This window comes from Mytilus edulis, chromosome 6, assembly GCF_963676685.1.
Source record: "Mytilus edulis chromosome 6, xbMytEdul2.2, whole genome shotgun sequence".
In the NCBI taxonomy this organism is placed as follows: domain Eukaryota; kingdom Metazoa; phylum Mollusca; class Bivalvia; order Mytilida; family Mytilidae; genus Mytilus; species Mytilus edulis.
In genome coordinates this window covers 73068815-73083593 of record NC_092349.1, presented here as the reverse complement: position 1 = coordinate 73083593, position 14779 = coordinate 73068815, and the positions used below count along the sequence as shown (strand labels likewise).

The 14779-nt window shown below is 32.6% G+C and overlaps 1 protein-coding gene across 2 annotated transcripts; it reads left to right on the top strand.

The window, feature by feature from the left end:
- The first annotated feature begins 89 nt into the window (after positions 1-89).
- On the top strand, positions 90-14529 carry LOC139528368 (uncharacterized). Of its 2 annotated transcripts, none has more exons than XM_071324322.1 (6): positions 90-227; positions 3728-3901; positions 4672-4777; positions 11616-11711; positions 11973-12035; positions 14059-14529. In XM_071324322.1, exons 2-6 carry the CDS (start codon positions 3801-3803, stop codon positions 14467-14469), a joined length of 777 nt encoding a protein of 258 aa, XP_071180423.1. In that variant the 5' UTR covers positions 90-227; positions 3728-3800; the 3' UTR covers positions 14470-14529. The 2 variants fall into 2 exon arrangements, with proteins under 2 accessions (XP_071180423.1, XP_071180424.1); XM_071324323.1 differs by having other exon boundaries at positions 200-402.
- Positions 14530-14779: the final 250 nt, after the last annotated feature.

Below are 14779 nucleotides of genomic sequence, written 5' to 3'. Positions count from 1 at the left end.
CAATATATATTATGTCCCATTAAAACTTATCGTTGAAACAAAATTAAGGAGAAAATACATAAAAACAATTTGCATATGATAAACACGACACCTTTCTAGTTTCAGATAAAATTCAATTGTTGTATTGATTATTTACTTTAGTAATTCAGTAACCTGTATTTATCTTCTCTCAACAAAGGGGGCGTGGCAGATTCAAAGTGAAACTGAAAGTTGAGGAAAACAAAAACGTAAGTAATGCTCATTCAATTCGTTTATAAACAAAATATGTATATGACGATGAATCAAAGTTTGGCACAGATCTGACAATGATTACATTTGGAATATTGCTTATGCATAATCAGAGTTCAGTTTTATGTCAGTACCGTCGAGCCTCCTCAAGTTGCCAAGGTGGCTATAGTATAGGTTTGTATTTCTGACATTTCTCATTGTTTATGTATTATTTTTAATATCATGTGTGTTTATTTCAGTCTAATCTTCATAATTTAACAATGATTGGTTTATTTCATCTGTCACACATCTTGTTTAGGTACGAATTACATCGCTCTTGCATAACATTTTTTCCATAAGTTATGTAACTCTGAACATGCTGAACTAGGAAACCCTCCCCCTATTTAGGTGTCGACCTAAATGTTAAATTATTAATAGAGATCGAAGCTTGCTTCACTATTTGGATAGATAATGTGTATTGTTTATTTTAGATTTATGCCATTCTATCTCTTTTTTTTCGTTATCACAAATGATTGTAAAGTTAGTGTTGTATCAATCTATTTTTATGCAAGTAGACATACATTAGCACAATATCAGGTACCATATGGTAACAGATGGACTTGTAGATAATAACCTCATATCTAATGGGTCTATCGTCCTGAACATGCATGTGATATTTGCCACTGTAGGTTAAGCAATCAACAATCAATATAATGGGTCTACGAAGTCAAGGATAGGTTGCAAAACGAGATCATAAACGAAAAAAATATTAACTGTTTTCAAGTAAGAACCAATTTAGAGACATTCAAGTAGGAACCTTATTTTATTTCTCCTCCATTATAACGTCAGAATTTTAAATTGACCCAGGATAGAATCTTTCAAAAGTACATGTATTTGTGTATAAATATTTTATAATAATATTTAAATATCAAAATTAGTAGTTGTGGTATGATTGCCAATGAGACAACTCGTCACTAGAGACCAAATGACACAGAAATTGACAACTATAGGTCATAAAATATATATAAATTATATCTACAATATATATCAAGGTAAATGTCTTGAATGTAGGTGATACATCAAATAGCTGTACTTAAATATATTAATATTTTGACACAGTGAGTCTGATAATATCATAAAAACACTATGCATTCCTCTTTAATAGAGTGCTACCTTTTATTATTAAAACATAGATATAGGAAGATGTGGCATGAGTGTCAATGAGACAACTCTCCATCCAAATAAAAATTTATAAAAGTAAACCATTATAGGTCAATGTACGGCCTTCAACACGGAGCCTTGGCTATAAGCTATAAAGGGCCCCAAAATTACTAGACGTGAAAAACCATTCAAACGGGACAGCCAAATGTCTAATTGATATTAAAAAAAAAACGAGAAACGAGAAACACGTATAAATTACATAAACAAACGACAACTACTGTACATCAGATTTCTGACTAAGGACAGGTGCAAACATTTGCAGCGGGATTATACGTTTTAATGGTACCAAACCTCTCCCTTTTTCTGAAACAATAGTATAACATGTATAACATCACAAAATAGAAAAACACACGATAAAATATCAATTGGAAGGCTTAACTCAATCAAAAAACGTAATTTAACACACTATGAATGCATACATAAAATTTCTTGTAAATTCCCTCCCCTGACTCACTGTGTGAGACTAAATGATGTATGAATCAACACGATTGACGTATATGTAATAGTCAATTATTATTCTGTCCATCTTGTATGGGAAAGGATTTATACAGGCTGAGCCTTTTTTCAAGTCCCTTTGTTTGAATGCTTAAACAATAAATTCTTTGAATTGAATCGAACTATATGTCACCCTACGGCCTTCAATAATGTTTTTCTCACGCATTTTCCAGTCCAAAGGTCACGTTCCTGGGGGTTAAGCTTAATCCAATCTGATGTGTGTTAGCTTTAGAATTTACATTGCTCTGATTAAAAATAAAACAAAAACCAACACTGTCAGTATCGGACTACCAATTCAGGACTAAATGGGAGAAAGAAATACATGTTGAAGGGAAAGAACTATCGTAATAGTTGTCAGGGTTGGTTTTTTTTCTCAAGCCAATCCAAAAAGAAGAAAGTTCATCCCAGTTTTATAGCTATATTGATTTGCAAGATAGGATATTGAAATGTCAATATATGATATCTTGACCATTTCTAATTTATTTTTAAATTATTTGGTAGGACATTGTGCAACCTTAAAATTAAAAGTTACTGTTATAATTTTCACGTGCACAGACTATTCCGACTGCATGAAAGTAGTGGGTTTAACCAAATTAAAAAAAAACCTACCAACATATGAACGTATGATCTGGTTAACAAATTTCGAAGATAAATGACGTTAATAAAAACTTTAGTCAATAAATGTTAACATAGAAAAAAAGTGCTTTAGTTTAAAATCTTGGATTATTCGTCCACTAGAGAAAAATAAATAAACAACAAAATTCCCCTAAATATTATGTGAACTATCCAAAATAAGAAACATGACAATCTTATTCTTTCAGTCTTAACTAAAACGAAAGCAGCATGAAAGCAATCGCGGATTCAGAAAAATTGAAAAGGGAAGTAGGGGGATTCATCGTATTCCTAATTTCGACATTTTTCAAAATCATCGAAAAACAGAGATAGCCTTTTTGTGATGTTTCTACAATAGCAGTTTCAAAACACAGAACAAGTCTCTTTTGTTGGCAGTCTTTCAACAAATTCAAGAAATCTGCATGTTTGTGACTATATATATATTTTTCTAAAATCTCATCTACGTATGATACCACTAATGATTTGCAAGAATCAAATCGAAAATGGTATTTTATACCAAGTTTTCAACGGTAATGTTGTTTACAAAGCAAATAAGTTTTAAGAAATACCCGTCAAGTCTCATTTTTGCTAATTGTAAAACGCATTTACAATTATATCATCGTTATGCACATATGATCACATATTGTTCTCTTATTGTAATGTTTCTTCCTTGGTGTGTTCTCTTATTCCTGTGGTCGTAGCTTCAATTTTCATAAAACTATAGTTTAACCTTTGACATGTAAATGCACCTGAGCTGACATGCACAAGTAAGAAGCATTGTCAGCGGCTCTTGTCTTGAACATACATGAAATATTTGCCACTGGAAGTTAATCAACCACACAATCAATCAATCGTCTGCGGATTTCTATGTTGACGATAACATATCTATGGTAGTATTTTTTAAAATCATTCGCTTCTCTTAGACTTTAACCATTTGTGATATGGATTCAAATATCTGTTTGAATATTATAGGTTTTTTTTCCTTTTTTATTTTCGATTTTCTGTTTTGGTTATTTTGTTTCATTGACATTATCATTTATATACACTACACTTCTCCCTTTATGATCAGAAGATATATATACACTACACCTCTCTGGATATAATATCGTTATATTCCACTTATAAATGAAATATGTTGTTTTAATGTATGTACAATTTATATCGATATCAGTGAAGATCTTTTCTTTTACAGTAGTCTGAAATAAATCAAACTGTCGACTTGTGTTCGAGATGTAAACCTTAACACATACACAAACTTAGTACAAATGGTGACTCTACCCAGTATGTTGCAGGCGCCTCTGCAGGCTTTACTTCGACCTGCGATGTGGATTCCAGGCATAAAAAATATACACAGCCATTTTGTGACGTGAGTTAAGCAATATTGTAAAGACTTTTTGCCTAAACGTTCAAATCATACCTTGCAGTGAATAATCACTTTAGTATATATGTAGGACACAAATCTATGGTGGGTTCCAAATCTATGGCAGATTCCTAATCTATGGTAAATATGACGTCATGCCATTCCAAATCTATGGCAGATTTTTTAACCCTAATCTAAGGCAAGTTTTGTAATTTCCTAATCTATGGCGGATTTGTGTTGTAAACATGTAGGTGCATCATGATTAGAGGATATCCAGAAGAGTAGAAAGGATGTTATATTACATAGTATTGGTTTTTTTTCATCCCCCTACCCCCCCTCCCCCATATGAACCGTTTCCCTTAAGATCTGCTATGCTTTATCTAAACATAAAATGCAAGTATTATAGCGAAATGGGTAAGAAGTGGAAGTTTGATCATAAGACAATGGACTCTATGCACATTCATCATTAATGTGTTTCTTCTTAGCAAATGATTAAGTAATTAACAGTGTGGTAAACCCTGATTTTTTTTGGTAAAATATATCACTTTTAAGAATAACAACAGGTAGAGGCCACACATTTGATTGGGAAATATATTACTTTTAAGCATAAAATTGTCCCAAAAAAATATCCCCTCCACTCGGCGATACTTCTTTTCGCCACAATTCCGACCCCTTTAAAAAATCCTGGGTCCGACCCTGAACGTTACATATCGGGTTCACATGTTTGATTCAGACTTGATAAAATTTTGATGAAGCATTTGTTTTCTTAAATGAAGATGGCAGTCCGACAAACCCCCGACGGAGGTACTAGCTGCATTGGTTACTGCTATTAAACAGATCAAGTCTTCAGATGACACAGGTTCATTTTATGATATACATAAGGTAATTATTATGATTTTTTTATGCAGTTAATCTGCATTATGCGAGCACCCTAGATTTGTGGTCTACCCAATAAATGCTGAAATACTTGCCATTGTTATTATCTAGCTGGCTACTATGTTATATATAACTAATTGAACACTTTTTTAATACTTTTAATTCTGGATTACAAAAAATATGACTAGAAAAACCTTAAATGATCGTCGAATCACCCAAAACTTTTGAAGTTGCACATAGGAAGTAGTGCTCATTAGGAATTCTTATGTAGTTTATTATCGCCTGTGCTTTTGGCTAAGATGTCAAAAAACAATTGTACGAAATATTTAATCGCCGAAAATCTTTTAAGACAAGTAGTTTAGATTTCCCAAATGGCAAACGTCGTAGGAATATTGTTTGTCGTCAATACGTAGTACAACTACGTCAGTAGTCTATTATATAATAAGTTCAACTGTTCATGCTGTTGGCGGCAATTTTAAATTAGAATACGAAGACAAAATTCGTATCTTTTCAATTTGGAGGCAGGGGTTCAAATTAGCGGTGGTCCGAGGTACGCGACCTTCCACTTTCGACTTGGTTACTAGCCACGCCCGACGGGCTTTCCACTCTGAGACAACTATATCACAGTTATAGTAGTCTCAGTTCCACTTGAAAGAAAATAAAAAATAGCTTTGCAAACCTTTTCGCCAAAGTCTCCAAATAAACGATCTCAAAACTTGTTTTAATCATTATTATTCATGACAGCGATGTCAATTTTGTTCAATCGCTAGCTATATACAGAAAATCGCCGACAAAAAATGTGTTAATACGAGTAAAATCGTATCTGACTGACAAAAACAATTGTCATCCTATCCCTTCCTGTTTGAGAACTTGAAAACCCTCGAGATCCCCACCCCTAAACCATATATATTCATGTATGGAACAATATAACAAATCAAATGAAATATAGGGGAAGTCTCTGGGGTCACCCTACCCCTTCCTGTTTGAGAACTTGAAAACCCTCGAGATCCCCACCCCTAAACCTTATATATTCATGTTTGGGACAATATAACAAATCATTTACATTTACTATGGGCAGGTCAGTCAGACCTCACCTTTGATCCTTGTAGTAGTGAACATTTGTCTGATTTGTGTTGCATAACTATTGTACTATAGAACACATACTCAGTTTTCTTTACAGGGAAACCAGTCCATTCATACTATTACATGTTCTTACTAAGTCAACACGTACTACTAACAGTCAACTAAAACAAACGTTAACTACCAACTAGAACAACTACAATCATTGCGAACTTGTACCACTGCAGACTCACCATAAAAAATATACATTTATATATTCATTGCTATTGAAACATTGATAACATATAAATTATTTGCCTTAATAATTAGTTCATTAGATAAACATAAATGTACAATATATGAATGTTTAACGCCACATCAGAGGCGGATTTAGAGGGTTTTTCAGTGGGCCCGCTCCCCCCTTCCATTTTTGAGAAAAAAATTGATTGATTATATAGGTAATCACTGAAGCATGACTGGAGCAGGTCCCCTGTTAGGCAGGCAGTGGGCTCCCACTTATGAAAATTTCTGGATCCGCCACTGCACATAATTACGTTTGCCTGGTTTTTGGTTAACTGCCTTCAGCGCTTACAGCGCTTTGATTTTATTAAACAACTTAAAAGTCCCAAGTCAGGACCCTGTAATTCAGTGGTTGTCGTTTGTTGCTGTGTTACATATTTGTTTTTCTTTATTTTTTTTGTACATTAGTTATGCCATTAGTTTTCTCGTTTGCATTGTTTTACATTTACGATTTCGGGGCATTTTCTAGCTAACTATGCGGTATGGGCTTTGCTCATTGTTGAAGGCCATACGATGGCCAAATAGCTGTTAATTTCTGTGTCATTTTGTCTCTTGTGAAGATTTGTCTCATTGGCAATCATATCACCTTTAAAGAGAATCAATAGAATATCAAAGGATATGGGGTATATATCTATGATCTATCAAAGGATATGGGGTATATATCTATGATCTATCAAAGGATATGGGGTATATATCTATGATCTATCAAAGGATATGGGGTATATATCTATGATCTATCAAAGGATATGGGGTATATATCTATGATCTATCTAAGGATATGGGGTATATATCTATGATCTATCTAAGGATATGGGGTATATATCTATGATCTATCTAAGGATATGGGGTATATATCTATGATCTATCTAAGGATATGGGGTATATATCTATGATCTATCAAAGGATATGGGGTATATATCTATGATCTTTCAAAGGATATGGGGTATATATCTATGATCTATCTAAGGATATGGGGTATATATCTATGATCTATCTAAGGATATGGGGTATATATCTATGATCTATCTAAGGATATGGGGTATATATCTATGATCTATCAAAGGATATGGGGTATATATCTATGATCTATCTAAGGATATGGGGTATATATCTATGAGCTATCTAAGGATATGGGGTATATATCTATGATCTATCTAAGGATATGGGGTATATATCTATGATCTATCAAAGGATATGGGGTATATATCTATGATCTATCAAAGGATATGGGGTATATATCTATGATCTATCTAAGGATATGGGGTATATATCTATGATCTATCTAAGGATATGGGGTATATATCTATGATCTATCAAAGGATATGGGGTATATATCTATGATCTATCTAAGGATATGGGGTATATATCTATGATCTATCTAAGGATATGGGGTATATATCTATGATCTATCAAAGGATATGGGGTATATATCTATGATCTATCTAAGGATATGGGGTATATATCTATGATCTATCTAAGGATATGGGGTATATATCTATGATCTATTTAAGGATATGGGGTATATATCTATGATCTATGACACCAAATCAGTTCATGTACAGCAACACAAAGACACAACAAAGCTTTTATAGCTGTTGTTCATCTCGAAATCACAGCGATGCTTCAACACAGAGCAAAGCAGCTCTCACCTTTGACATGTTGTCTGCTGAAAAATCTCAAACTCTACATGATATATGTGATATTTTCAACTTGTCCCAACTGGTTAAAGGCCCAACATGTTTTAAAAAGGGATGTAATCCATCCCTTGTAGATGTTATTATTACAAATAAAAAGAATTTGTGTTTTAAAACAATAAATAGTCCAAATGGTGTTAGTGACTGTCATAATATTATTTCAACAGTTGTGAAAGGAAATTTACCTGCACAAAAACGCAGGGATGTAACATATAGAAGTTACAAAACTTTTGATATTGATGAATTTACAAATGATTTACAGAAAATAAAGATTTCAGAAAATTGTAATGAAAAAGATTTAAATAGAATATATGATGATTATGAAGAAGATTTTAAAAACATATTAAATAAACATGCACCTGTAAAATCTAGGGGTCAAAGAAAAAAACCACTTCCATGTATGAATAAAGAACTGAGAGGGGCCATATATAGAAAACAAATGCTTTATTCACAATATACTAAAAACCGGAGTGACAAAAATTGGGAGAAATTTAGAAAACAAAGAAATTTGGTAACAAAGATAAAGAGAAAATCAATAAAAGTATACTTTTTAGAACGTTGCTCCGGTGGGTCAAAATCTTGCGATTTTTGGAAAACAGTCAAACCATTTTTCTCAAAAAAGGGGAACTGTGGAGAGCAAAAAATTTTATTATGTGAAAATGACAAAATTGTAAATTGTTCAAATGAAGTTTCAAATGTTTTTAATAATTTTTTCTCCACAGTAGCAGACAAAATTGGAGCAGATGTTGTATATGACCCCTCAAATCACCCTAGTATAAAAGAAATTTTGGATAACAGAAAACATAATTCTGATTTTGAATTTAAAAAAGTATCAAATGAAAATGTTGAAAAAATTTTGAATAAAATAAACATAAAGAAGGCTACAGGAGCTGATGGTATTCCAGCAAAAATAGTGAAAAATTGTAAATCTTATATTGCACCACAGCTGACAACTCTTGTAAATTTGTCAATTGATAATAATTGTTTCCCCGATAAACTTAAAGAAGCCCAAGTGACCCCCCTTCATAAAAAAAGTGACCCATTATTAAAAACAAATTATAGACCAGTTAGTGTCTTACCCATATTTTCTAAAATCTTTGAAAAAATATATGAAATTCAATTAACTGATTATTTTGATAAAATATTTAATCCATTTTTGTGTGCATTTAGACGTGGACATGGATGTCAGACCACACTTCTCAGAGTGTTAGAAGACTGGCGAGAAGCTCTTGATAAAAACCAGTACATTGCAGCAGTATTAATGGATCTTTCTAAGGCTTTTGACTGCCTGCCTCACAATATTATGCTAGATAAATTATCAGCATATGGTTTAACCCCCAATGCAGTTGCTCTTTTAAAGTCCTATTTATCTAATCGAAAACAGCAAATTAAAGTCAACAATGTTCTGAGTGGTTGGGCTGACATCCATAAAGGCGTACCACAGGGTTCGATACTAGGGCCATTGTTGTTTAATATATTTATAAATGATATTTTTCTTTTTGTTAAAAATGGTAGTTTATATAACTATGCAGATGACAATACTTTATCTTTTTGTACTCCAGATTTCGATTTATTAATTTCAACTTTGGAATATGATTCAAAAATACTTATTGAGTGGTTCAGGGTAAATAAAATGCAAGCAAATCCTGACAAATTTCAAGTTTTGGCTGTTGGCAAAAAGACCTTTGAAAAGAACCCATCTATACATATTCAAAATTCGAACCTCACATGTGAAAAAACAGTAAAATTATTAGGCATTGAAATAGACTACCAGCTAAATTTTGATGTTCATGTCAGCTCAATCTGTAGGAAGGCATCACAGCAATTAAATGTTTTAAAACGTTTAGGCTCATTTTTGGATAGACTTAGTAAACTTACTATATTTCATACTTTTATTCTTAGTAATTTTAATTTTTGCCCTTTGGCATGGCATTTTTGCACTGAGAAAAATTCCAAAAAACTAGAAAAGGTGCAGGAAAGAGCACTCCGTTTTGTTTATGAGGATTTTACCAGCTCCTACGAGGACCTCTTACTTAAAGCTAAGGTGCCTTCCTTGCAGATCAGACGGATAAGAACAATGGCTCTAGAAACTTTTAAAATTATAAACAACATCGCTCCTGTGTGCTTACAAAATTTGGTAAATGTCAAAAAATCTAAATATTCTTTCAGGTATGTAAATATTCTTGAAATTCCACAGGTAAAGTCAACCCGTTACGGTAAAAAATCGTTCAAATTTGCTGCTGCTACTTTATGGAACAGTCTTCCAAACCATTTCAGGACTGAAAACAGTTTTTCACATTTTAAAAGTCTTGTTCAGTCCTGGAACGGTTTGGAATGTCACTGTTCTGCTTGCAGATAATTCTTAAACTGTTTTATTATTTATGCTGCTTTTGGTTGCTCTGGTCAAGCATGTTTTTACTTCATTCTAAATTTGTTGATTATTTTTATTGCATGCTATGTATGTGAGATTCAACTTTGTATTACAGGTTGTTTTATATGTCAAAATGCACTGTTTTTATGTTATTTATATGTTTTTATATTCGGTCAAAAGCTCCTTAGAGCTTGTGTTGCTTATTTGTACTCATGCCGAATCAAAATAAAGTTTTCTTATCTTATCTTATCTTATCTTATCACCTCTTTGCAAGTTTAAGACGCCACCTTGTACCGACTTGAACGGAATTCTTTTGCAAAAATAATTTGAATACACAAGACTTGAAAGCACGGATGGTTTTGGCATGGGCCCCCTTTTTTCTTAAGAGCAAGAACGTAGTAAAAGTTAGTGATTAATTTTAATGAACTTTTGCCAAAACTAATGTGTGTTACACGAAAAAACAGTAAACAGGGCTTATGCCGTCTGACATGCAAAATGCATATTACCTTACCTGACAAACGTCGTGAGGAAGTAACTGTTGATCTACTCTGGTAAATCGAATGCAAAGTTCATAGACTTAATTCCTTGCTTCTATACCAATAAAGTGAATGATACAGAGAACCATGCAACAAGTTTTATTTTGAGATATTATTAGTCATCTTGGTGTAATTTGGGGTTTACAGAATTTTTATGGCGCAGCCGAACGTTGTATGCATTTTCAACAGTTTACCATCCATATTCGTAGGATTTTTCAGTGTACGGATATGGAAAGTAAAGTGGAAATTGTTAGAAAACAAACAAATATTGATGAACAGATAGACAGGAAATATGAAAAAGTATTTGAAAAACATTGATAAATAAATCGTTGTTTTATTTGCAGAAATCATGATTTTCAATATTAGGAGTGCTCAAATGTTTGTTGTTTAGTTTAAACATATTTATTTATAGTGGATTGGGAAACAAGTTTTGCAACTTATATTAATCCCTTTCCACTTTGCGGTTGCGAGTGCTGCCTTGTAGCGGCATTAGCCTGCTCTTTTTCGAAATCTACAAGGGTGTCTTTAACGTGCAAGAGATTTGGCTCTCTCTTAACACGGGCCAGCCATTTATTGTCCCCTTCCAATGGACTATCATCGTTTCCTCGAGACCATACTTGCAAATGGTGTCAAGGGAGAGCCGAAAATTCAGTTCCTGAAATTTTCATCCTAGACGGGAATCGAACCAGGAACCTTTGTGTTAGTAGTCCGATGCACTAACCACTACATCACGGCTCTCTAATGTTGGTATGAACCCCATAACACAAAATAGTCATTTATGAACAACATAATTCAATTTTGACTAATAAATTTTAACTCCGACCTGTTACACAGAAAGCCATACTTTTAATACTGATGAAATCAATAAATCTTTTTCTTTATAGATTAATAAAGACAAACATTTTCTGCGTGTGTTTTGTTTTACCAGAGCAGAATGGTTGGATGTTGTTGAGATTGAAATAAAAGAAGACAGCATCGAGGTATATAAAATTAATTTTCACAGTTGACAGTATTATCTTGTTAGCTTATCTTGCCATATATATTACAAATATCGAAGTTAGGGTGCCCTTGGTGCTTTCTATATTGACAAGTAGATTTTTTGAAATACAGAGCATTATCTATGAAGATTCAAATACATAGAAGACTTAAAACTACACAAAATGGCCAGATGTATGATGTCCATATATATATGCTAATAACCAAACTTTAGAAAAAAAATAGAAATTCTTTTTTTTTTTCAGGCCAAATCTTTTTCTAGTGGTTTCCTTCCATTGTTCATACCATTTGCATTTATTCTTAATTGCGTAAGTATTTTTTGATGTTTAACTTATATATACATACACAATACAAAAGTACCATCAAGCACATACACTATGATAATGATTTTTGTTTTATATTTTGAAATGAATTATTGCTAAATAATGGCATAGCTGCATGTGACAATGCAAATATCACTAGAATGAAGTTGTAGCAAGGATTCTTAAACCACATAAAGCACACACAGTCTTACATTACAGAATCTTCTTTAGATGTGAACTATTTTCTAAATCATTGTCATTTTTGTTTTAATATGAAAACAAATGTTATGATTTAAAGTTTAAATTCAAACTGAAACAAAAAATCTTAATGTATGACTTCAATAGAAACAAAACATACACATCCCAACTAATCTATTTACGCATTAAACTGGAAGTTTGTTAAAAAAAACAATGTATTGATAGCTGAAAAATATATGTTGTATATTTTTCCATATTATACTTTAATGTAGTATTATCAACATGAACAAACTTTTTATAATTCATGCGTCCAAAGCGTTTTACAGGTTGGATTTACCTTCATTGTGAACGCTCAAAACCAAATATTTAAAAGCAAGGATGTTTAAAAAACGATATGATATTTACACGAATAATGAAACTTTTGTCAATTTGGCTTGTTGTATATGTGAACGGTATTCCTCTAAGACCGTGTATCCTTAAGCATTCATATGTACTTGGGTAGAGAGTTTGTCATTATTTATAATTAACCATACTGTAATCTTTGAGACGCAATGTGAACGCTACTATTCTGACACCATGTTGTAGCATAACGACACGCTCTGAATGCTATCGAATGAGACATAATGCCTTAATCTTTTTTATACGTGGTAGTTATATCATCATTATGTGTAGTTGATTTCTCTCTTCCATCCAACTGATTGGACATTTAAATACTTTTACCATATTTTGCTTGTTGTAGTATACGTATACTTTGAAATCTTTTGTATTCCTCTTTTCTAGTATTTGCTTAACAATTTGGTCACCACAAATTGAAATTTCATACCTTAGATGATATATATCTAAATTGAAAAAGTCCCTTTATTCTCAAAATGGCCATATAATTTCCATAGAAATGGCATCATTAAGGGGGATAAATTACACGAGTAAAATCTTTTATCCTTTTCATTGTTTTTATTTTAACTATTCCACGTTTGAATTCGTACGATTTTCACACTTAGGTCCATACCGGTTCCAGGTCTTCTTATTTTTATAAAATAACACTTATAAAAATAAGAAGATATGGTTTGGCTGTCAATGTGACAATTTCAACGAGAGACTAAATGATGTAAACGTTACAAGTATAAGAAATACATACCTTTATTTAAAACGAAAATTGATATTTTAATTGTGAATTATATGAAATTTTTATAGCCTTTTAAAGAAACCCTATAAGAGTTAAACCATAATACAGGGTGAACAAGACCATCTTTTTACACCAACCTTGGTCGGTATGTCTGGTGTTATCCTTCTTCTAGTATATCTCATATCGTAAATCAAGTTTTAATCTCTCAAAAGATCACTTGTGGATCTAATTTTGAAATCTCTCAGATCTTATTAATAGGACTTTCAAAATTTGGTCGATTTTCACAAATTAAACAGTTATTGTATCTGTAATTTTGTATATACTTACGTTGTCAGAAATATCCCATTGAAACATCTGGTGCGTCAGTGTCGTTTGTTTATAAATATGTTGTATCGATCAATGACGTATTAAGTTAACTATGTAACCATTGAAATATAAACTTCTTATTAATGATTAAGCTTGTATTAATTCAAAGATTTTAGTTACGGTCGAATCCTGTGTCTCAAATTATAAAGGTCAGAGGCAGATTTAGGGGCAGAGCAGCCACTGCCTTACTTTTGTGGAAAACATTTGGTTGATTATCTAGGGATTTACTTGAATGGGCCCCTCTCATGGTAGTCTGAGGACTCCCCTTATGAAAAATTCTGGATCCGCCATTGAAGGTTGGCTGAACGATGTGTAAATGATGCTTCTCTCTCTCTTTTGCAGGTGTTCTTTTGGGTGCCTTTCTACGACAACAAATTAAACAAAGCAAGACTGGAACTGATCAAACATTACACTGATTTAGCTATTTCAGAACAAAGGATCAACCCTTTAAATGAACCACCTGTATTGCAAAACAGTGATCAACAAAACACCAATACTCAACCAAATACAGCTCATTTGGAAGAAGTTGAAGTTCACCAAGATGGTGCTATCATGGGCAATGCAACTGACAGCCCATATGAAGGTGAACCAATAATGCAAAACAATGAGCAACTTAACACCAAAACTGAACCACATACAACTCCTTTTGGAGAAGGTGACACTCACCAAGAAGGTGCTATAATGGGCAATGTCACTGCGAGTCCATATATAGGTGCTGAAAAGGATATTTCTGAAATTATCACAGACTCGTAGTAGAAATGTCATTGAATATGAAATTTGAAATTACTCAATAATTATATATTTATTAATTTATTAATCTATTTAAATATTCTATAGCAAATACTAACAAGGAGCACTGCCATTTCCTGGATCTTGATATCTATATCTTTAACGTGAAGCTTCAAACCAAAATTTATGATTTTCATTTTCATTTTCTATTGTAAATTATCCATTTTTAGATTGTGACGTTCCCTTGTTACCCTTGTTACTCTTTGGTGGATTTTATATATCTCAACTTGTTTGAGTCGCTCGCGTATCTACCAACGTTTTTTTTTCTTCATTT